Genomic DNA, 24,974 nt, shown 5'->3' with positions numbered 1-24,974 from the left:
GGCTTGAATATCCTTTTCAATTTTATCAAGGTCTTCTTGTGAACAGAATGATTTCAATGCTGTTCTAGCTTCTCTTGCAATCTCCTTCCAGGAGTTATAAGCCTTGTTAAATGCCTTTGCATGTTTCTTTATTTACTGATCGTGCATCTCTTGGCCCTTGTCTGTTAAGCTTCTTTCACGACAGCTTGACCTAACCTTTTGTGTGTCAACCGTTGTCTCTTCAGGGATCAACATTTTGTTTGGCTTGTACAGCTGTATGACTAACTTATGACTTTAGGGTGTCTTGAGTCTGGGTTTGAACTTCAGTGAATATAGACTTTCTTTTAGCACTGAGTGACGCCACTAGACATCTACTACTTTAAACAACTAAAGCATTTCTATCAAACAAACACTGAGCATATCTCAAATTACACAATTTTCCCTTTTTGATTGTCTTACAATAAGACAGGTTCAGTAGTTCTAAATTTAAGAGATGAAATTAACTGTAGGCCTATTCTTAGATCATGTAACTAACGTCTTTAAATCCCTTTACAAATCAGAAAATATACAATCATTTTCAGGCAGTGGTGGATCTAGAGATTTTTTTCCTGGGGTGGCAAAGGGGTGGCAAGACGGTGTCCCAGAAGTGGCAGCTGCCACCCCTTGCCCCCCTGTAGATCCGCGCCTGTGAGGGGGAGGGGGGGTTCTAAATCGGCGACTTCTGTTTGAGATGAGTTTGGTGCGGGTCTCATGGACCTTCACCATGCATGTACATAAAATATACTTTAAAAACACATTATCTGATTTATAAGCAGGGTGGCAACAGGGGTGGCAAGACTGTGTCCCAGAGGTGGCAGCTGCCACCCCTGTTGCCACCCTGCTTATCAATATTTCAAATCAATTGTTGTTCAGTAATCACAAACATTTAGGCTAATTCTCGAGTTCTGCAGTGAAAACTACGATCCTTTCCATATTGTGACGTCACATCCACATGCCTTCACCTGCTTTATCGTTGAGCCAATGTGAACTTCCGCTAGTCGGACGGCAAGGAAAACATTCTTCAAAATAAAAGTCTCCATCTATCTCAACTTAAAAGTAGGTACAACGACATTAGGGTTGCGGTCACTTACAGTGTGTTTACACCTGGAGAGTTGTGTGTTTAGCAAAACTTTGCATGTGATTAGTATTGAAGGTAAGACTATGTCACTTATTCTGAATATAAAGATAAAATATGTGTACCATGGTAAACCTTTTTGTTTTGCTGGGTACATTTCATAGCCAGAAAGCCAGAATATTTACATCAACACCTGTATTCAAAGTATTTTTGATACATATATATATTGAATATTACTGATAGATATTGAATATTTCTGATCGATATTGAATATTACTTTGAGTCTCTAGATTTCGTAACAAGTAAAGTAGGTATGTCAGTGAAGAAAGTGTATTTAGAAATGTTTAACTGAAGAAGTCTGTCACTAATACTACTACTAGTACTACTACCACCACCACCACCACCACTACTCCTACTACAACTACCACCACCACCACTACTACTACTACTAGTACTAGTACTACTACTACAACTACCATCACTACCAGCACTAATACTACTACCACCACCACCACCACCACTACTACTACTGCTAGTACTACTACTTCTACTACTACCACCACCACCACCACCACTACTACTAGTACTACTACTACTACTACTACCACCACCACCACTACTCCTACTACAACTACCACCACCACCACCACTACTACTACTACTACCACCACCACCACTACTACTACTACAACTACCACCACCACCACTACTACTACTACTAGTACTACTACTACCATCACTACCAGCACTAATACTACTACTACTACTACTACTACTACCATCACTACCAGCACTAATACTACTACTACTACTACTACCATCACTACCAGCACTAATACTACTACTACCATCACTACCAGCACTAATACTACTACTACTGCTGCTGCTGCTGCTGCTGCTGTCGGCTGTTCCCGTTAGGGGTCGAAGAAGTCCATCACTAAGTTACTTTATTATTTTTCCTCGTTGGTTATTTAGTTATATACTTCTTATATCGCCCCTCTGTGTTGGGATTAATATGTTTGTTTTATGTATAAACTTTCATTTAATGGACTGTACTGACTGACTCTTGCCTGTTTATAATTTCAATTAAAAAATAAAAATCTCCGGTTCTGAAAGAAAGGTAGCGATGCCGTCTTCTTCATCTCCCACAGCGATTGCTCATATAGCGAGTAATAGTCTAGCGCCATCTTCTGGTCAAAGGACCGAATTGCAGCAATAAATGCGTGGACAAATGAACCGTTTTTATACTGTCGTTCTTGTGCAGCTTCTCTCAGAAGGCTGGGGCGGGGTGACGAAAGCCTTTTAAAGGCAGGAAACCCCAGATTATCACGACCATTTCACACGACAGCCATTTATATTAGGAGATCTGCTGACGTATGCAAACAACAATGTTGAAGACTCCCAGTAAGCTTCAGCTCATTGGCCTGTTTGGTAATGTAAAATATAATGTTAAACAAAGCTAGTTTTCAATAACACCCCTCAAATATTTCACTCCTCACTTTGAGAGGTTTCAGATTCTCGTCTCATTCATAGACAAGAGAACTGTATCTCGAGCTGATCGTATCTGGATTTCATCACGACACAGAACAACTGAACGACGATAACTGATAATATTGAATTATTGATTAGCCCTGCTTGAAAATACTGCTGCAATCTGGATTATATCGGAGTTATGGTGCACAGTCTTTACTGTCTACTGGATAACAAAGCAATATGAAGTTAGACCTCCACACTGGCTGCTGTATTTGACAGCATAAAGACATGAACACCAACCAAAACCCCACGTATTGACAAACCAGCCGTGATTTTGTTTTTAATATATATTCCCTGTCATATGCATAAACACACAACTTTGAGTTGGCCACTGTGATAGAAGATTTGATCAACTCCAACATGTAGTCCCGTCAAGGGCACATGCTGTTCTGAAATTACACAAGAGTATGCCTGAATCTATTACCACTACTACTTACGGCTGCTCCCGTTAGGGGGCGCCACAGCGGATCGTCCGTTTCCATCTCTTCCTGTCCTCTGCATCTTCCTCTGTCACACCAGCCACCCGCATGTCCTCCCTCACTACATCCATAAACCTCCTCTTTGGCCTTCCTCTTCTCCTCTTCCCTGGCAGCTTCATATTCAGCATCCTTCTCCCAGTATACCCAGCATCTCTCCTCCACACATGTCCAAACCATCTCAATCTTGTCTCTCTTGCTTTGTCTCCAAACCGTCCAACCTGAGCTGTCCCTCTAATATACTCCTTCCTAATCCTGTCGTCCTTCATCACTCCCAGTGGAAATCTTATCATCTTCAACTCTGCCACCTCCAGCTCCACCTCCTGTCTTTTCATCAGCTCCACCGTCTCTAAACCATACAACACAGGGATTAAGCTCCTGCTGAAGCTCTATAACTTATCGCTAAACAGATGGCGAGTCGCTGTCGGGCGAGGTGACCCGCTACATGGTTCCTGGTGCAGGGGTGGCGGTGGACTACCTGGAGATTCTGGAGTTCAGGGAAATTCCAGGCATGGTCTTCACCCAGATGACCCGCCAGGCCCTGCAGCGCTGCAAAGCACACAGGGCCTTCATACCTGTGGGCAAGGCAGCTGCAGAAGAACACCCTTTCACCCGGGTTAGCTCCACGGAAGCAAGTCATCAGGCTGCTGATGAGCCTCTTACTACTTACTCACTTGGCTCGTTGATTCATGAATAAAAGTGCTTGAACGAAGACAGATTAAAAGTACACAATAAAGCAGCCCAGGATTACTTCTGCCCTGCCAGTACAGAGCAAGGGGTCGTTATCAGGCATGGCAAAGGTGTCAGTATCTATCCTGAACCTCATTTGGTTGTGAAAGCCTCTTTTCACCCCGGAAGAAAGCCCACCGGTGTTACGCGGGGCACAGCGGGTCGAGGTCAACCTCATTATGTCGCAGGTTCGCCGACGCAGCAGAACGAGCCTCGGTGAATTTAAATGCCTCCGTCAGACCAGCACCACAGCTTGTTTTGTCTTTGCCAGACTTTATGAATATTGTAAATCAGAAGTCCCCGGTGACCTTGTGCAGCATGCCAGTTTACCGTTATTTTCTCATTTCTGCTTATGCTGCCATTCCGAGATGTTGCGTCATTACACTGATGACACTTCACTTCTGACAGGTAGTGTAAGCAGGCTGCAGCTGCCAGATGTGATACTGCCAGATGTGATTCTGCCAGATGTGATGCTGCCAGATGAGATGCTGCCAGATGTGATGCTGTCAGATGAGATTCTGCCAGATGAGATTCTGCCAGATGTGATACTGCCAGATGTGATACTGCCAGATGTGATTCTGCCAGATGTGATGCTGCCAGATGTGATACTGCCAGATGAGATTCTGTCAGATGAGATTATGTCAGATGTGATACTGCCAGATGTGATACTGCCAGATGTGATACTGCCAGATGTGATACTGCCAGATGTGATTCTGCCAGATGTGATTCTGCCAGATGTGATACTGCCAGATGTGATACTGAGCTGCAGAACCTGCACGAGTCCTGTCACTTTAAAACCCCAGTAATAAAGTTTTGCAATAATAAACAGTTTTATTTTACAAATAAATTAAGAATACCAGATATTGCCTATGAAAAATGTATGTACCTGAGATGATCAGTCTATCTGAATATCTAATATACAGGTTAATAAGAAATGGTGGGTTGGTAAGGAAGTCGGTACACAGACAGAAAATGTAAGAAGTAACATTCATACGTATATAATACTTGCATATAGTAGTACTCCAGTGTAGTTGTCACATGTTTGGGAGACATAGAGGACTTGTTGACCTGTACTGATAATAGATTTACAATAGTACAGTACAGTGGAACAGATAGTACAATACATGTAGCAGGCTGTGTCGGGTCGCGGCCCTCATTTGCAGGCTGAGCTCATACCACATTAGAAACACCTTGTCCTGTGTCTTCTTGTCTGTTGCTGGCTGTTTTGGAGCAGGCAGTACAACCGTCTGCAGAGCCTGCTGAAAGACCCCCCGCCATGACCGCGTGCCGTTTGCTCCGGGAGTTTTCTTACTGCCCGCGAGAGAAGGGGGAAAGTCAGGAGAAGTGGCAGACCAGGTCAGACCAGGTCAGACTCATTCTCCCCTTGTGTCTCCACTCAGAAGGCTTCTCTGAGTGAACAGGAAGTGAAGGTGGACCGGCAGGGTGGGTAAGAGAGAGAGGGAGGGAGGGAGGGCAGCTCCTTGGTCATTGGTATTTGGCCCCACGGCCGCTGCACTGAACTAAAACCTCCTGCTTTATTATGTCAGTGGACCTCCTCTGGTCACTGCCGTGTGCAGTGTTGGCGGTGGAGCAAGATCAAGTCTTCACACGCCGTCCCTCCGTATGTGATTATCGGCCACGTTTTCCTCCATCTCCCCTATTCGCCTCACCGCTCCTTCTATCCGGCTCGTCTCATCCTGCGTTTTCCGGTTGATTTCCTTCGTGAACTCGTCCATTTGTTTTTTAATACCCTCCTGAAAACAAACACCTGTGGAAATCTGAGAGATCTCTCTTAGAATAGAATAAACTTTGTTTGTCATTGTACAAGTACAACGACATTTGAAAGAGCAGTTCTTATCAGTTCAAAGATCAATATAAAAAACATAAAACACACACACATTCACTTCTACAGTCTACTGGACACCAACATATTGCACAGAAAGTCAGGAATCAAGACTTGGCAGACTTGCGGTTATGGCTCGGGGACAGAAGCTGTTCTTTAGTCTGTCCAAGCTCTTATTGTCCTGTAACGTCTGCCCGAGGGCAGCGGTTCAGACAAAAGGTGTCCTGGGTGGGATGGGTCCTTGAGGATGCCATGGGGTTTTTTGAGGCAGCGGGAACTGTATAGGTCTTCCAGGGAGGGAAGTGGGCATCCCATGATCTTCTGGGCGTTTGTGATGACCCTCTGAAGCGCTTTCCTCTCTGCTACTGTACAGCTAGCAAACCAGACACAGATGCAGTAGGTCAGTATGCTCCCTATGGAGCAGCGGTAGAAGGACACAAGCAGTGAGGTGGTAAGGTGGTTCTTCCTGAGGATCCTCAGGAAGTAGAGTCTCCGCTGTGCCTTCTTAACCAGCGCTGTGGTGTTAAGGCTCCAGTCAGGCCCTCCTCTATGTGTATGCCCAGAAACCGGAAGTCCGAGACACTCTCCACACAGTCCCCGCCGATGAAAAAGGGGATGACTGTCCGTTTTGTTCCTCCTGTAGTCTATAATCAGCTCCTTTGTCTTGGAGGTGTTGAGGATCAGGCTATTTTCCCTGCACCACACAGACAGCCGCTCCACCTCGTCCCGGTATGCAGACTCGTCTGCAAACTTGACAATGGTGTTGCTGGAGTGAGCGGGGGTGCAGTCGTGTGTGTAGAGCAGGGTGTAGAGTAGGGGGCTCAGCACGCAGCCCTGTGGGGAGCCAGTGCTGAGGCTGAGGGCTCAGGAGATGTGGGGGGGCCTACTCTGACCCTCTGTGGGCGCTCAGACAGAAAGTCCTTAATAATCAGAGGCAGATGGAATAAGCAAGGCCCAGTTCTGTCAGTTTGGTCACCGGTCTGTGGGGGAGGATGGTGTTGAATGCAGAGCTGAAGTCCACAACGAACAGCCTGGCGTAGCCCCCCTGCCGCTCTAGGTGGGTCAGGGCGGTGTGGAGAGATGTGGCTGTAGCGTCCTCTGTGGACCTATTTGCTCTGTAGGCAAACTGGTGTGTGTTGAAAGTGGATGGGAGGCTTGAGATGATGCGACTCCGAACCAGTTTCTCAAAGCACTTCATTATGACGAGTGTGAGTGCCACAGGTCGGTAGTCATTCAGGCTGCTGACGGTGGACCTTTTTGGCAGTGGGACTATGGTGGATGACTTCAGACAGGGTGGGGTGGTGGACTGGGATAGGGACCGATTGAAGATCTTCATGAAGACCCCCGCCAGTTGGTCCGCACATTCCTTCAGCACACATCCAGGGACGCCATCGGGACCCGCAGCCTACCTCGGGTTCGCCGCCCTCAGTGTGTGCCTCACCTCCTGCTCCTCCACCGTGAGAACGAGGCTGCTGTAGGCTGGTGGATGGAACGTGGCTGCCCTCTTCAGTTCGGCCTGGAGCGCTGCCATCCCCATAGTCACGACTGAACTCCCCACTTCGCAGACCGAGTCCAGAGTTTCGTTTTCTCTGCGGCCTCCGTCTTGTCCTGTTGGCATTTCGCTGGCCATGACCTCTTGATCTCGAGTTCTTATTTTTGTCCCCGTACCCGAGCTCTGCAGCGCGCCAACAGGAGTCGTGTTCACGAGTGTTCGAGCGCTGCCATGTTAGGCCGTTGAAGGCGAAGGCCTGTAATTGTAAACGTGTATTTTCTAATACATGACTGTGCTGAATACTTGATTCTGATGGATCAGTTAAAGCATTGTGGTTCTGCAGGAGGTTATTTCTGAATAGCGGACCACTGCCAAGAGCCTCATCACCGTTTTGGCCCCTTCCAAACTAATACGCTTAACGAAGCCTTTGTAGGCTAATGTTAGCAAGCTAAAGATACAGAGAGCAGTCTGGCCTAAATCATTTTAAATTATTATTTTCATTCTTTCGTAAGGATAAGCGGTGCAACAAATGGGATAACCCAGTTTGAGGCAGTCTTCTATTGAAAAATAATGACCACCGTGGAATACTACATCCCTCACATGTAAGCTAGGGCTGATCTACTCACTTGTGTTGATGATGACAAATGATGTGGCTCGTTTCTGGTGAAGGATTCATCTGATACAGTCGCTACATGTTCTGGTGCTTTTCATACGGGCCGATGACTCACTGAGCCTCTTTCTTTCTCTGCATGCTGTTTGCAGCGATGACCTGAATTTCACACTACATGTCTTTGGACTGCGGGAGGAAACCCACGCAGACACGGGGAGAACATGCAAACTCCACACAGAGGACGAACCGGGATGACCCCCAAGGTTGGACTACCCAGAACCTTCTTGCTGTGAGACGACTGCGCTAACCACTACACCACCATGCTGCCTTTTCTATTATCTGCAAATAAAAGTTGAAAATGAAGAAGTTAAACAGTACCAAAACATCTAATCCACATACCTGGAAGGGAAAATGAGCATGAAAGGTAGAAGTTATGATCTGAAATGTTCGATACGATCAATGGTGGACGACATTGCCGATCTACTTCCTGGTTCACCCTGCAGGACGTAGCGGCCCATATTTACCGCAGGTAGCAGTAAGCATCCATAAACTAGCTGGCCAGCACAACAGAGAAGTCATAGATAATGGACAGTTGTGGACACAGTCTGACTGAGACACTAGGAGGGTTTGTCATTCAAAGGACTCGTTTAAGACTCCTGTTCACTTGTCCCATAAGACACCGTTGTAAAGTTGAGTCCAGCCGTGGTCCTGTGTCAGAAATTTGGTCGTGTCTGTGGGTGGGAAGCTGGATGTGGGTATGTGTCCTGGTCACTGCACTAGCGCCTCCTCTGGTTGGTCGGGGTGCCTGTTCGGGGGGGGGGACTGGGGGGAATAGCGTGATCCTCCCACGCGCTACGTCCCCCTGGTGAAACTCCTCACTTTCAAGTGAAAAGAAGCGGCTGGAGACTCCACATCTATCAGAGGAGGCATGTGGTAGTCTGCAGCCCTCCCCGGATCGGCAGAGGGGGTGGAGCAGTGAGCGGGACAGCTTGGAAAATAAAATGGCCAGGTACAATTGGGGAGAAACGCCCCAAAAAATAAAATGTCTGAATATGACCCGATACTTGTTGGTAACTGGATTTACTCTGCTTTTCTGCAGCTGAAACTCCCCACCTTCAGGCCGTGTGGTGGGGATCCTGCAGAGGAACTGGAGAGACTACGTGGTGACTTTTCCCCCCAGAGAGGAGACCCAGAGCCAGAGCAGGACCTCCCAGCAGATCCTGGTCACGCCCTAGGACTAGAGCATTCCCAAGACCAGCACCCAGCAGGCAGAGGTTCTGCAGGTCCCTGCTTCCTCTGGGAGGCTCTCACTCAGCTACACAAAAACACGCAGGTTAGTTTAAGATGCTACAATGTGGTTAGCAACTCGTAAAGGATAATCCAGTTTTGGTTTTTTGCCCCCCCCCCTCCTTTTCTCCCCAATTGTAAACGGCCAATTACCCCAATCTTCCGAGCCGTCCCGGTCGCTGCTCCACCCCCTCTGCTGATCCGGGGAGGGCTGCAGACTACCACATGCCTCCTCCCATACATGTGGAGTTACCAAGCTGCTTCTTTTCACCTGACAGTGAGGAGTTTCACCAGGGGGACATAACGCGTGGGAGGATCACGCTATTCCCCCCAGCCCCCCCCCCCAAACAGGCGATCTGACCAACCAGAGGAGGCGCTAGTGCAGCAACCAGGACACATACCCACATCTGGCTTCCCACTCACAGACACGGCCAATTGTGTCTGAAGGGACGCCCGACCAAGCCGGAGGTAACACGAGGATTCGAACCGGCGATCCCTGTGTTGGTAGACAACGGAATAGACCGCTACGTTACCCGGACGCTAGAATCTATCTTTGTAGTGATTTTTCATGGGACATGTGGACCTACAATCTTAGCTAATAATGAATAAAACACCAAACCCTCAGCTCACTGACCCACAGTTGAAGACGCCACTGTTCAAAAATCCACTGCTACACAACAACTGCCCCTCTGGGGACAACAACTGCCCCTCTGACGACAACAACTGCCCCTCTGGGGACAACAACTGCCCCTCTGGGGACAAATAAAACCTACTTGACATGAAAAATGGTTTTTGAATACTTTATTAAGATATGAAAATAACGATCATCTTAGACTGACATCGCATTTGCCATTGGCGAACTTTGGGCGAGGACTTTTACAAGCCAAGCTATAACACGCCACGCTAAGTCTGATTACCCAGTAGGACAAGTAGGATGAGTAGGACAAGTAGGACAGCATTTGGCTGATATGTTTGTCAATGGTCATTAGTGGAGCAGGTAATGAGTTTTTTTAACCATCCAAAATATTAAGTCTGCATGTCAGACTGTATGTGAAACAAAGAGGTACCTCATCAAGGACCCGATCACTTATATCAGAACTGAAAGTGTGGTGGAGACAAACCACCAACACGGACTTCCTGTTCATTAAGTCGTCTTCTAGTAAATAACTATTTTAATGTTCTGTCTTTCCAACATGGCTTTTTTTTTTTAACCAAAAGGACGTACTAACAGTCAGAGATGGTCTTGCGGAACCTTACAACAGTGACATCATGAGAATTCATGAAAAGAAGGATATGAAAGACGTTCGTCCCCACAAAGTCCAAATAATCCCGACCGAGCCCTGGAACTGTTTGAGAAATATGAAATAACTTTAAAACCCCATGAAACAGCAGCACCAGTTTACCCTGACTGGATGTGTCCTCCAACCACAGCTGACGTTTCTCAAACTGCTCTAAAACCAGCGTTTGATCAATCACGGTCGTGCCCTTTAGTCGACTGGTAAACGTCGTCGCCCGTGGTGCGGGAGACACGGGTTCGCGTCCCGGCTGTGGCGGTTCCCGGGCTGCCCCCTGAATTCGCTAAAGAAAGTAGAGGTAGAGCAGAATTCACTGGCGAATTCAGGGGGCAGCCCTGCTGGAATAGGAAGTAGTTTAATCAACTGTGTGATAGTAAGGAACATGAAAAACTTTGGAAACTGACACTGTTTGACATTATGAAGGTGAACAGATGACGCTCCCAGGTTGCAACAGGTCGGATCCTAACATGCGTCAAACTTCACAGACTGGCCGGGGTCAGGCCATTTTTGGACAGCTCAAACCTAGCTTGTCAGGGTCAGCTCTACTTTCTGAGAATCTGCTGTACTTTCATCCGTCTAAAGCGTTCTGTCAGTACTAGCTCAGCATCCACCAGACTCGGCTGCACCGTCAGCCTCAGGTGTACTTTGCATGCTAACATTAGCATGCTAACATTAGCATCCTAGCTCAAGCGATTGTGACAAAGTGCAGCTGTGTCTGACGGATGCTGATCTGAGGCTGACAAAAGTAGTTCAGACAGATGATTTTTCTTTTTGGATTTTTCCCGTTTTTCTCCCCAATTGTACCTGGCCAATTACCCCACTCTTCCGAGCCGTCCCGGTCGCTGCTCCACCCTCTCTGCTGATCTGGAGAGGGCTGCAGACTCCCACATGCCTCCTCTGATACATGTGGAGTCGCCACCCGCTTTTCACCTGACAGTAAGGAGTTTCACCAGGGGGACGTAACGCGTGGGAGGATCACGCTATTCCCCCCAGTTCCTCCTCCCCCCTGAACAGGCGCCCTGACCGACCAGAGGAGGCACTAGTTCAGCAACCAGGACACATACCCACATCCGGCTTCCCACCCGCAGACACGGTCAATTGTGTTTGTAGGACGCCCGACCAAGCCAGAGGCAACACGGGGATTCAAACCGGAGATCCCCATGTTGGCAGGCAACGGAAGAGACTGCTACGCTACCCGGACACCCTAGCCAATTCTTAAAAAAGTAGAGCCAACCCTGACAAGCTATGTTTGAGTTGTCCTAAAATGGCCAACGTACAGGCAACAACAGGCAGTCTCGTGGTAGGAGCCACAGGTTTCACCTCTCAGTTAAAGCCACAGGCTGACGTTACAGACACAGGAAGAGTTTATCTCTTTTCAGAACGTGGGGGAGCACGACAGGTGATCGCTGACAAACTCCTATCACCCATCTGACATCTTTCAGATAATTCAGCTTTTGTGTCGGGGGAAAAAAAAAAAAAATCAGCCGATGACTTTCTATCGGTTGATGAAACCACTTCATGTTCCAGTAGTCCTACGGTAAAATTCTCACGAGTCAGGCTGGTCCTGATTGATCACATGACCTCACCTTGTTTCCACAAGCACAGAGGGAGTTTGTGTTGAAAAAGACAACTCAACTTTCATCGCATCACGGTACACATCAACAACCTAATGATTGTTGTTGACTGATTTGAAACACGAACCAGAGGCTGGCTTGGCTGAAGCAGCTCATGTGATGAAACGCCATTACGTTAAGGCTTTGAGAAAACAGCTGATGGGCCTGTCTGCAGAACGTGTTAATCTTCGTCTCTGTCGTGGGTCTCGTCTTCCTCCTGCTGGGGGGATCCCGTCTGTGGATCCTGATGGCTCTGCTCTTCCTCGTCATGATTCTCCTGGTGTAAGTCCAAACCTCCCTCCTCCTCTTGGGGCCGGGGGAGGGAGGGAGAGGTCCTCGGCTCGGGTGAAGAGAAGGGTTGAGAGTCCGATAGTACTGGGAGGAAGAAGTGACATAACCAAAAACAAAACAAACAAAAACAATCATTATTTGCTGTGAAACTGTTATTTCATCTTAAATTAAAGAACATACAGTGACCACAACATGCTTATTTATTTTTTTAGAGTAATGAAACACTGAGTTGTCATGATGTCCCTGTATCTCCTTTTCCACAGCTATCAGTGGAAATTATTACTATTATTATCATCATTATTATTGTTAGTTTGAGTTGCTCAGACAAAGACAGGATCTTGTTTCTACTGAAATAGGAAAACTACCCAGTGGAGGTCATTTTTCCAGAGGCGGGCATTTTCAAACTCACACCCAATGGAATGGCTGCCTCAGAATTTACGAGGTCTCATTATCCCAATAATCCCAGCTTGACGAGACGGGTGTGGCTACGGGATTTAACCGTATATTAAGTGAAGTCTCAATCACAGCTTTGGAGACTTGGACAACACACGTTTGTTCAAGCTCCTATGTGGAGAGCTTTCCATACAAACAGACACTAACGACTCCTCATATAGCAGTGGGAGCACCGGGAGCTCGGGGTGGAGCAGGGATGAGCAACGGGTCTCTAACCTCCATCCTGCTGCGTGCGGGCCAGCCTCCTCTCCATCGCCAGCTTTTTGTTGAGCTCCATGCGTCTCAGCTGCTCCTCGGTCAGGGTCGGAGGTGGCGAAGTAGGCAGGTGCGGGGCGGGGGTGGAGTGGAGCGGTCCTGTGGGGTCATCCGGGAAAACCGGGGCTTCAACCTCCGGCACGTCCCCGAAAACCTGCTGGTTTTCAGTCTCCTCCGCACCTGTGTGGTGGACATGAAGGGTGGTTTTTGAGCTGAACACCATTAAAGCCCCGAGACCCTGTGAGGTCTTCGGTGTTTCAGCCAGAAGGACCAGCTTACTGCTCATTTTACTCAGGTCCAGGTTTGGCTTGCCGAGCTAAACAAACTCACATTAATTCAGGGTGACGTCTGAGTGTTTTCAGCATCTAATAATTGTAGATTTAAGACTGCATTTGCATATAAGAAGGCAAGTTGTCAAGCAAAGAGTGACACAGCAACTACTTCACAAAATGTTCATCTCATTTCATTCAATCTAAATAAGCATGTAGCTCATTGTCCCTTCCACATCACGTAGCAGAGAACCACAAACAGTCTGCTAATACTTAGTGTGACAGTTAAGCTGTGGTGTCATCTCTTTATATTTTTTTAAAAACACCTTTTACCCCTTTTTCTCCCCAATTGTATCCGACCAATTACCCCACCCTTCCGAGCCACCCTGGTCGCTGCTCCACCCCCTCTGTCGATCCGGGGAGGGCTGCAGACTACCACATGCCTCCTCCCATACATGTTGGGTCGCCAGCTGCTTCTTTTCACCTGACAGTGAGGAGTTTCACTAGGGGGACGTAGCGCGTGGGAGGATCACGCTATTCCCCCCAGTTCCCCCTCCTCCCCGAACAGACGCCCCGACTGGCCAGAGGGGGCGCTAGTGCAGCGACCAGGACACATACCCACATCCGGCTTCCCACCCGCAGACACGGCCAATTGCGTCTGTAGGGACACCTGACCAAGCTGGAGGTAACACAGGAATTCAAACCGGCGATCCCCGTGTCGGTAGGCAACGGAATACACCGCCATGCTACCCAGACGCCCAAATGGAAGTTATTTTTGTGGTTAGTTATCAAGTTTGCCAAATTGCAATGACCGGAGGAAATGTGCAGTAGACCCCAGCGTGATGTCTGGAGAGACAAGTTAACTCTATCCAACTTTAAAATGGGTTAAAAGACCGATCAGAGACATGAAAACTAGAAGTCATTCTCTACAATGTTTAGTGCAATTTTCTGTGACATTTTACTCTCACAGTGGACACACCAGATGTTCTCTTACCGTCTTTACCGACGAAGTCGTCAAATGTCAGCGGCATGTCCAGGCGAATTCTCTTCAGACAGGTCTGGGGAAGGAGGGTAAGAATCATGTACCATATGGTTTCACATCTATACACTTCCTGTTCATACTGAGCATGTGCAATGTGCCTTCATCACTTCCTGTTTACACTGAGCATGTCCAATGTGCCTTCATCACTTCCTGTTCATACCAAGCATGCCCAATGTGCCTTCATCACTTCCTGTTCATACCAAGCATGCCCAATGTGCCTTCATCACTTCCTGTTCATACCAAGCATGCCCAATGTGCCTTCATCACTTCCTGTTCATACGAGCATGTCCAATTTGCCTTCACCACTTCCTGTTCATACAGAGCATGCCCAATGTGCTTTCATCACTTCCTGTTCACACCGAGCATGCCCAATGTGCCTTCATCACTTCCTGTTCATACCGAGCAAGCCCAATGTGGCCTCATCACTTCCTGTTCATACTGAGCATGCCCAATGTGCCTTCATCACTTCCTGTTCACACCGAGCAAGCCCAATGTGCCTTCATCACTTCCTGCTCATACCGAGCATGTCCAATTTGCCTTCACCACTTCCTGCTCATACCGAGCATGCCCAATGTGCTTTCATCACTTCCTGTTCATATCAAGCATGCCCAATGTGCCTTCATCACTTCCTGCTCATACCGAGCATGCCCAATGTGCCTTCATCACTTCCTGTTCACACCGAGCATGCCCAATGTGCCTTCATCACTTCCTGCTCATACCGAGCAAGCCCAATGTGCCTTCATCACTTCCTGTTCATATCAAGCATGCCCAATGTGCCTTCATCACTTCCTGTTCATACTGAGCATGTCCATTGTGCCTTCATCACTTCCTGTTCATACTGAGCATGTCCATTGGGCCTTCATCACTTCCTGTTCATACTGAGCATGCCCACAGAGCTCACCTGTATCTCATCTCACCTGCACGTCTTTCTTGGAGCCCAGTTTCTCCACCTTCTCAATGAATTCCTCAAACTGCAGTTTGGGGTAAAGTCTGTGGGCCCAGTTCTCCAACCTCTGCATCAGGAGCCGCAGGTTCTCTGCCTGCACACACACAACATACAACACACAAGAAACACACAAATCAGAGACAAACACACACAGAAACGTACTCATCACACAAAAAATATAAACAAGTTGTCTTTGGTTGGGCTTTCACAACCAGTCAGTGTGTGTGCGTGTGGTCTGTGTTGTATGCCGTGTGTGTGTGTGTGTGTTGTAGGTCGTGTGTGTGTGTGTGTGCATGTTGTATGTCATGTTTGTGTGTGTGTGTGTGTGAGCGCTCCAGACTAACCTTTTTCATCACCGTCCCGGAACCGCCCCAAAATGAATGTGTTGTTGTTAGTGGCATTACAGAAACAACACTCGAACGAGGAAATAAATAATTACATTTACTTTTTAATTTATTTTTCTTTATTTATTTATTTTTCAAGAAAAATGTCAAACATTTGCTGGTTCCAGTTTTTTTTTAATGTGAGCATTTGCTGCTTTTATTTGTCTTTTTTTTTAATTTATTTTTTTTATGGATTTTCCCCCCATTTTCTCCCCAGTTGTACTTGGCCAATGTTCCACTCTTCCGACCCGTCCCCAGTCGCTGCTCCACCCCCTCTGCCTGTCCTGGGAGGGCTGCAGACTACCACATGCCTCCTCCCATACATGTGGAGTCACCAGCCGCTTATTTTCACCTGACAGTGAGAAGTTTCACCAGGGGGACGTAGCATAGAAACAGAGAGAGACACTGACACAGAGAGAGAGAGAGAGAGAGACAGAGTGAGAGAACACCAGAGAGAGAGAGACACAGACAGAGAGAGAGACACAGACAGAGAGAGAGACACAGAGAGAGAGAGAGAGAGAGAGAGAGAGAGAGAGAGAGAACACCAGAGAGAGAGAGACACAAAAAGACAGACAGACAGACAGACAGACAGACAGACAGACAGACAGAGAGAGTGCGAGAAAGAGACAGACAGAGAGTCTCACCTCATGGCCTTTGCCTTTGAAATGAACGTCATCAAACAGACTTCTCAGGGCTGGAAGACCTCTTTCTGAGGTGAGCCTGGAAAGAACACATCACATACATTAGATGTGTCAAATTACACACACACCTCCTCCTACACCTCACATGTGCCTTCACTTAGGGGTGATATTCACCTGCCACACCCATCCCACATACACCCTCTTATCAGAATGTTGTTGTGGCAGTTATCTAATCCCACCCTGACAGTAAACGAGGAGCGAGACAAAAACCTCCCACAGGACTGTCACACGATTTTAATACATGTTCACTGAACAGACGCACAAGCGTCTGAGCTTGTGGTGCCCTGATCTCAGAGCGCACCATCTTTACACCATGCAGCAGAACAACGCCCAGTGTTTCTACGACAATATGTACCCAAATAGGGCTGCACAATTAATCGAATATCAACCACAACCACCGTTTTGGCTTCCCACACTTAAGTGAACATGATCGACTGCGATACGGATGTTTAAAACGCGTGCTCCGCCCATGGAACACTCCGCTGCATATCAAATCAAGCGCTTCCTAAAACAACTGCCTGACCAATCACAGCTGTTCCCTTTTAGCACCAGCCAACCCTGCAGCGGCAGCCTGTGCACAGTTTCCTGGTTGTTGCGGCTGCAGTCCAGAGTGGACGAGTAGGGGCAAGTCAGGAGAAGAAGGCTCAGAGCCAGTCCCTCGAAACGGACCATCGTCCCTTGTTTGGAAATATTTTGGACTTGGGGCAAGTGATGTCAACTAAGAACAAGTCATATGCAAAGAGTGCCGTAGAATTGTGTGCGCGCCACAAAGCAACACAACTCATCTTTTCAACAAGTGTGTATGTGCGTTTTGTAGGTAATGTGTAGGTAGGGCAGACTGATTGATTACACGGTTTCTGGTTGTGTGTCAGGGCACACAGCCAGTCTTCAGTACCTCTGAGAGTCCAGTTTGGGCTGTGGTCTCTTAACTCCTCTCCTTTTAGCAGAAGGAACATCTGGCAGTTTGGACACCTCACCCTCGTCCTCCCCTACAGGGCAGAGTCACGTTCAGCTTTACTGACAGCCAGTTCAGTTAACACACAGGACTTCATCTAGGTGTCAGATGCGCAACACAGACATGAACACCAACTCTTGGAGTAGAACGAAAATTAAGAATGGCATGTTTAGTAAACTCTACTGTACGGTACTCACATGTTTAGTATTTTACTGTGCAATACTGAAATGTTTAGTACTCCACTGTAAAGTATGGACATGTTCCGTACACTACCGTACAGTACTCACATGTTTATTATTCTACTGTAAAGTACTGACATGTTTAGTACGCTAACGTATAGTACTCACAAGTTTAGTATTCTACTGTACAATACTCACATGTTTAGTACTGTACTGGACACTACTCACATGTTTAGTACTCTACAGTGCAGTACTCACATGTTTAGTACTCTAATGTACAGTACTCACATGTTTACTGTTGCACCTTGATGGTTCATTAGCAGCTCCACCAGCAGACTGGTGGTATGAAGGTTCTCTACAGACCGGAGGTGGTATGAAGCTTCTTTACAGACCAGAGGTGGTATGAAGCTTCTCTACACACCAGAGGTGGTATGAAGCTTCTTTACAGACCAGAGGTGGTATGAAGCTTCTCTACACACCAGGGGTGGTATGAAGCTTCTCTACACACCAGGGGTGGTATGAAGCTTCTCTACACACCAGGGGTGGTATGAAGCTTCTCTACACACCAGGGGTGGTATGAAGCTTCTCTACACACCAGGGGTGGTATGAAGCTTCTCTACACACCAGAGGTGGTATGAAGCTTCTCTACACACCAGAGGTGGTATGAAGCTTCTCTACACACCAGAGGTGGTATGAAGCTTCTTTACACACTAGAGGCGGTATGAAGCTTCTCTACACACCAGGGGTGGTATGAAGCTTCTCTAAACACCAGAGGTGGTATGAAGCGTCTCTACACACCAGGGGTGGTATGAAGCTTCTCTACACACCAGGGGTGGTATGAAGCTTCTCTACACACCAGAGGTGCTACCTGCAGTGAGGACCGTTACATAGAAGACCAGTCAGTTTTCCTCACCGTTTGCAAAAGAATCCCCCTCTTCTCCTGCTGCTGCCCCTGCTTGCCCTGGGGAGTGCGGTGGGGGGAGAGGAGGGAAGGTCTCATCCACTATCTGTTCATAGTCTGGAAAGTCAATCATAGCATTCTCCTCGGGGTCAAACATGGTGTGCTGGCCTCCTGTTGTAGTGGAAGATATCAATGAATCATGAATCAGGAACATTTGATTTGTCATTTCACCTCATGTACTTGCGCACATGAAGTGAAACAAAATGCCGTTTCCCCCAGCACACAGCAGTACAACATACAGACAAAAACACATCTAAGAACTACAAAAACACACATATTCAAACTACAACATATATCCAAACCACCAAAAAAAAAAAAAAAAAATCACTGTCCAAGGGAACAAACGCCAGCCAGGATGACCGAAGCAGACCAAGCCCTCCCAGCCAGACACCCTTGACACACCTCCCCGCACTCCACACGACGACATCAAAAACACCACAGTCAACGCCAGGTGAGGCCACAGCCAGACCGCCCTCAGTGTCATCGGAACTGCCGGTCTGCATGGGCTAGCAGTTAGCTTAGCCTGCCCCACTTCCACATCCTGTCAGAGGGCCTTTGGTGTTACCCCCTCGGGTGCAGCTCCGGGCAAGGCCGTAGTCCCTGGGCCCACAGCGCAGCAGAACAAGCTCTCGCAGCTGATCCAGCGCCAGCTCTCCCAGCCAACAAAAAAGACAAAAATTTAGACACAGACGTGGACAAAGACATTGCATGGACGGTACTGGGTGAGGCTGCCGCAAATGTGAATTCGCGCCGCCATCTTCCCACACCGGAAGCGGACTGCAATGGCTGTTTCATTCTGTCCTGTCTATACAGAATGGACGATTAAAGCATTTTTAGCCGCTTACACTATTTATTAATTCCGTAACCGCTTCACCTCCATGGCATAACTAACCCCACCACCTATACAACATCTATCGCTGGTAACCATGGAAACAGCCAGCTACTCTTCACAAGTGTTCCACTCTAATGACTGCATGTACAAGTGTTGAACGTTCCAAAAGCACTTTACTGACTCTTGAGTTGCAACTAAAAACAAGTCTTGATGTTAAGAGGGAATGACCATCCCTGAACCCCGGGGGGGGGGGGGTCTAAGAATACATCTGTCACCATCTTACAATGCTGTGATTGCAAACATGCCCAAATCCTCTGTGAATAGTACACATGGCCATCGAAACTCTAGTTAATGGTCACACCCATATTTGCATATGAAACAGGTCGTCGGTTTCAGTTGCTATGCAACAGAAGATGTCACTTAGCTGAGTGACGAAATGTATCTGTCAATAAATGTTGTGTCCAGATGAACTGATTCAACCTTCTTCGATGAAATAAAAACGAGGTTTTAACACAAACTATTCAACCTACTTCATCTTTTCTTCTCTAACCGCACCATCAGAAATCACTCACTCAAGACGCTAATCAAACAGGAAGGAAGTATTCTGACAGAGATGCACTTCAAAATAAAAGTCTGTATCATGAAATAACAGTACAGCAAGGATTTCTCATGTAAACATGCTTGTTAAACAGAAGCATATTTTAATTCACAACATCCTCAGTTCATTGTTAAACAGTTATAACTAGTCATCTCTATTCAACTATCTCCAAAGGACATATCAGTTGAACAGGTCTTCTCAAAACACTTCCTTTAGATGTACGAACAGTACATCAACAAATAAGTCCATCACGCCCAGGAAACAGTTCTCCAACCTTCCCTAATGTCCAGCTTTTGTCGTCTCCAATGAGAACAATGTCTCCCACCTTTCGCACAGTGGGTGTTGGGGTCTCACATTTGTGAGCGGATTTTAAGTCCATTAGATACAGCTCAGGTTGGATGGTTTGGAGACAAAGCAAGAGAGGCAAGATTGAGATGGGTTGGACATGTGTGGAAGAGAGATGCTGGGTATATTGGGAGAAGGATGTTGAATATGGAGCTGCCAGGGAAGAGGAGAAGAGGGAGGCCAAAGAGGAGGTTTATGGATGTGGTAAGGGAGGACAGAGGAAGTTGCACAGGGCAGGAAGAAATGGAAACGGATGAGCCGCTGTGGCGCCCCCTAACAGGAGCAGCCAAAAGTAGTAGTAGTAGTAGTAAATAGTCCTTACACCAGCAGTTCCACAGGCCGTTCAAAAGTCTGTGTCTGTACTTCCACCCGCGGAACATCTCCCTGTTAAGATTGGTCGATTGAGTCTCCCGTATTGCAGTCTTTGTTGGGAGAGAAGTCAACCTATTCCCTACCAGAAAGTGAGCGGGTGTGATTGGCCGAGGTTCATCAGCATCAGAGTGCACATACGAGAGGGGCCTGGAATTTAGCACTGCCTCTATCTCAGTAAGCACGGTAGGCAACTCCTCAAAGTTCAGCGAGGCTTTCCCTAAGACCTTTTTTAAGCACGCCTTAACTGATCTAACAAGCACTTTGCCAGAAACCGCCCCACCACACTGCTCACTCGGCAATACATTTCTGAAAAAAACATTAACGTTGAACCCTGCTGACTTTTCAGTTGCAAATAAAAACAAGGCTTTAACACAAACTACTCAACCTACTTTATTTTTTCTCCTCTAACCTTATCATCAGAAATCACCCACTCATGGCGCTACTCAAACAGCAATGAAGTATTCTGGCAGAAGTGCACTTCAAAAGGAATGTCTGTATCATGAAATAATAATACAGCAGGGATTTGTCAAGTAAATATGCTAGTTAAGTCAAGTCAATTTTATTTGTGTAGCCCGATATAAGTTTTCCTCAAGGGGCTTTACAGCTACACAACATCCTGTACTAAGTAAGACCCTCGCATTGGATAAGGAACAACTCCCTAAAAAAACCTTAAAAGGAGAAAAAATAGAAGGAACCTCAGGGAGAGCAACAGAGGAGGGATCTCTCTCCCAAGACGGACAACGTGCAATCCCAGATAGCATCTGGATGTGGGCCACTTCAGGCAATGATGCGGCACTGGTGGTCTTCTTCTGGCCCGGACAAAATGGATGTGAGCCTGAAGTGGCCCACATGTATAATAGCAAATATGGCCCAAATATGCCAAATCAAATGTGGACCTTTTTTGGCAAAGATGCGGTGCTCTCAGCAACATGTGATCTGGATGTGACCCTGAAGAGGCCCTTGTGGTAAATGGTGACTATGGCCCAAATATCACAAAACAAAGATGGGCCACCTTTGGCAAATATGTGGCATTGCTATGGCTTGGTTCTGGCCCAGATCTGGCAAACAGGAGCGGACCACCCAAGTGCCAACACTCCACGCGGTACGTGGGCCGGACGAAAGTGTCAGTGTGGGACGGGTCCGGGCCACAGCAATTTTGCAATCTGGGATGGATGTTGTGTTTACACCATTTCAGAGAATACAACATTGAAAGAGGATAACAGTGTAACTTTGTAAGAGTGTAGCACTGTAAGTGAAGCATAAGCATATTTTAACTAACCAATTAATATTAACCTTTTCACCATTTTAATTCACAACACCTGCCACCGTGGGCAGCTGTCCTGCTGGAGACAGAATCAAAACAGCGCCGCTGGGATGAACGACACACCGCACATCTTCTGTTCACTCATTACAACATGAGAGTGCACGTTGTTTCTGCAGCGCTGCCACTTGTAGAGCAGCTTAAATGGATGAAGGTGCTGATCAATAAGAGGCGGTGTCCCTGTTAACCTGCACATCCACCATCGGTACTGAGTAACCCAACAAACAAGCGTGATTCACTTCTCCATTAAAGATCAATAACTGCCCGACTTACTGCTGTATCTAACATTATATAGCTGTTGACATGATCAATAGCAAAGTATAAAACTGTATATGGCAGTAAGGATTAGATTATTTACGAAGAAGATGCACTATCCTAAACGATGTGACTTCATTCTTCCAGCCGACTGAGTCCACCGTGGGCTGGGAGACATAAACCTGAACATGAGAGTCCTTCAGGAGGTCTCTGGGAAGCTAAACTGGTGTGTGGACTGAGTCCACCGTGGGCTGGGAGACATAAACCTGAACATGGGAGTCCTTCAGGAGGTCTCTGGGAAACGGAGACATAAACCTGAACACGGGAGTCTTTCAGGAGGTCTCTGGGAAACTAAACTGGTGTGTGGACTGGGTCCACCGTGGGCTGGGAGACATAAACCTGAACATGGGAGTCCTTCAGGAGGTCTCTGGAAAACTAAACCGGTGTGTGGACAGAGTCCACCGTGGGCTGGGAGACATAAACCTGAACATGGGAGTCTTTCAGGAGATCTCTGGGAAACTAAACCGGTGTGTGGACTGAGTCCACCGTGGGCTGGGAGACATAAACCTGAACATGGGAGTCTCTCAGGAGATCTCTGGGAAACTAAACTGGTGTGTGGACTGAGTCCACCGTGGGCTGGGAGACATAAACCTGAACATGGGAGTCTTTCAGGAGGTCTCTGGGAAGCTAAACTGGTGTGCGGCGGTATGAGGTCTGACGGACTGTACAGAACACCCGGCCTCCTTTTACGCAAACAACACACTTTTTCTAACGAGAGGCATTAAAATGCTGCCCGACTCGTGTCTTCATATTATCAACAGGAAGTACAAATAACTTACTGAGACAAAGAGAAAACAAAAAAACTTTCTTACCAAAATCCTCAGCCGAGCAAAACGCATTCGCGGCAAAACAACGACGCTTCCGGTCCCCTTGTTTTGGCTGCGTTTTTCTTCTTCTTCTGTTTAGTGGCGGCTCGCGAACAACCTTACGGTGCATAGCGCCACCCACTGTACAAAGCGTGTCATTTTACCCTATTTCTTGCATTCTACCTATCAGCCTTGTGTGACTTAAGAAAGTAAAGAGGGCCTTCCTGGTGATTTTAATCCCCCCCTCTCTTTCCTTCTGTTCCCAGTATTCCCATCAGATTCCATTCCCGTCCCGCCTCTCGGACTTTAGCGTATACTTTTTCTTCTTCGTCTTGTTTTAATGGCGCCTGGCATTCAGCTGTAAACGGAATCATCGCCATCTAGTGCTCGGAAGCGTGGCCCACAGTAGCGGATTGTAAAAAAAAGTGTGTAGGTCTGTGTCCTGCTAGTTTAGCCATCATCCAACTACCTCTTTACTTTACAGCACATGGTCTTCTATTGCCCTGTGTCTAAAAGATGATGGGTCGATTTAAGAAAAAGTGGATATCACTTAAGGTAAATGACATTCCTTTCTTTGACACTTCTTTGTTTTCATGGATAACCTAAACTCATCTATTTCTGATGTGATTAATATCATTATTCTCATGGGTAACTATCATATTCATTGCCATAAGTGGAGAAATAGTAAGCCCTTTCTGTTTGGTTTATAAATGATTTTCAAGGATTTTTCTCATCTCTTAAAAGTTTATTTCAACAAAACAGCATGGGAGATTTATGGGGGTATGTCTCGTTTATCGTTGTTTTGATTTGTCCCCGTGGTTTGTGCCTTTTGCTTCTTCTCTGCCCAGTGATTTAGAAATGATTTTTATTTATATGCTTACATATGTACATCTCGTAGATCCTCCTATTTTCATTTAATGTTATTTAAGTGTTGTCAACATTTGTTTGGACAATGGAAATATTGTGTTGTGTTGTGGCTTATATTTCCTTTACGAGTCATTGTACAAGTTTTGAATGTGTGTCAATTAAAATAAAATTAAAATAAAATCTCCCCCTGGGAGCTGGTCGGTGGGCGACCAACACCGACACACAACTGTTCTCTCGTGACGAGTCATGCTGCTGATCCTTTACAGAAGAAACCATCATCTTCTTCTTCTTCTGTGAATTTAGAGTCATCACTGGTGCTTTTTCCCCACTTCTGCTCAACCAAACGCTCCAGCCACAGTTCAACTCATTCATATGTGAGAGAGGAGGTGTTGTGTGTTATTACTAGTTGTGATTTAGGGCAGAATTCACCTCAACACCACGTCTTCCCATCTGTGGTTTTATATGTTCCACACCGTGTTGATTTGAAAATCTAAATGTTCTTTTTAACTGCTTTTTGGTGTCTTTTTCCTCCATTATTCAGTCACTTTCAGTGATTCATCTTAAAGTCAGTCATTTATTGTAAAGCAAACATCACACACACACACACACACACACACACACACACACACACCACCACCATTTTCAGTGTATGTGCATAAAGTATTGCCCCACTTACACTAACAGTCAATCAATACATTCATTCATGTAATCAGGACACGTAATCAGCCACTTCTCCGGGGTCGGGTCGCGGTGGCAGCAAGCTAAGTAGGGCACTCCAGATGTCCCTCTCCCCAGTAACGCCCTCCAGCCCCTCCTGGGGGACCCCAAGGTGTTCCCAGACCAGATTGGACATGTAGTCCCTCCAGCGAGTTCTGGGTCTACCCTGGGGCCTCCTCCCAGTTGGACGTGCCTGGAAAACCTCCAAAGGAAGGTGCCCAGGAGGCCTCCTGATCAGATTCCCGAACCACCTCAACTGGCTCCTTTCGATGTGAAGGAGCAGCGGCTCTACTGCGAGCTCCCTCCGGATGTCTGAGCTCCTCACCCTGTCTCTAAGGCTGAGCCCAGACACCCTACGGAGGAAACTCATTTCAGCCGCTTGTATCAGCGACCTC

The 24,974-nt window shown here is 47.0% G+C and overlaps 1 protein-coding gene across 1 annotated transcript; it reads right to left on the bottom strand.

Moving 5' to 3' along the window:
- Positions 1 to 11,675: 11,675 nt before the first annotated feature.
- On the bottom strand, positions 11,676 to 23,081 carry tipin (timeless interacting protein). Its single transcript, XM_056279144.1, has 8 exons — positions 23,002 to 23,081; positions 18,359 to 18,517; positions 17,207 to 17,300; positions 16,255 to 16,330; positions 15,199 to 15,321; positions 14,234 to 14,297; positions 12,932 to 13,150; positions 11,676 to 12,346 (listed from the first exon to the last, which is right to left on the bottom strand). The coding sequence occupies exons 2-8, from the start codon at positions 18,501 to 18,503 to the stop codon at positions 12,153 to 12,155; spliced, it is 915 nt and encodes a 304-aa protein (XP_056135119.1). The 5' UTR covers positions 18,504 to 18,517; positions 23,002 to 23,081; the 3' UTR covers positions 11,676 to 12,152.
- Between the last annotated feature and the right edge of the window lie 1,893 nt (positions 23,082 to 24,974).

This window comes from Lampris incognitus, chromosome 4, assembly GCF_029633865.1.
Source record: "Lampris incognitus isolate fLamInc1 chromosome 4, fLamInc1.hap2, whole genome shotgun sequence".
Taxonomy (NCBI): domain Eukaryota; kingdom Metazoa; phylum Chordata; class Actinopteri; order Lampriformes; family Lampridae; genus Lampris; species Lampris incognitus.
This window is presented reverse-complemented; position numbering and strand designations above follow the sequence as displayed.

Excerpts from the sequence above, each read along its gene's own strand:
- tipin (XM_056279144.1), bottom strand. The coding sequence starts at position 18,503 with ATGTTTGACCCCGAGGAGAATGCTATGATTGACTTTCCAGACTATGAA. Across the intron at positions 15,322-16,254 it reads TCAAAGGCAAAGGCCATGAG|GCAGAGAACCTGCGGCTCCT; the intron begins GTGAGACTCTCT and ends GTGTGTGTGCAG. Across the intron at positions 13,151-14,233 it reads CGACTTCGTCGGTAAAGACG|GTGCGGAGGAGACTGAAAAC; the intron begins GTAAGAGAACAT and ends TCCACCACACAG.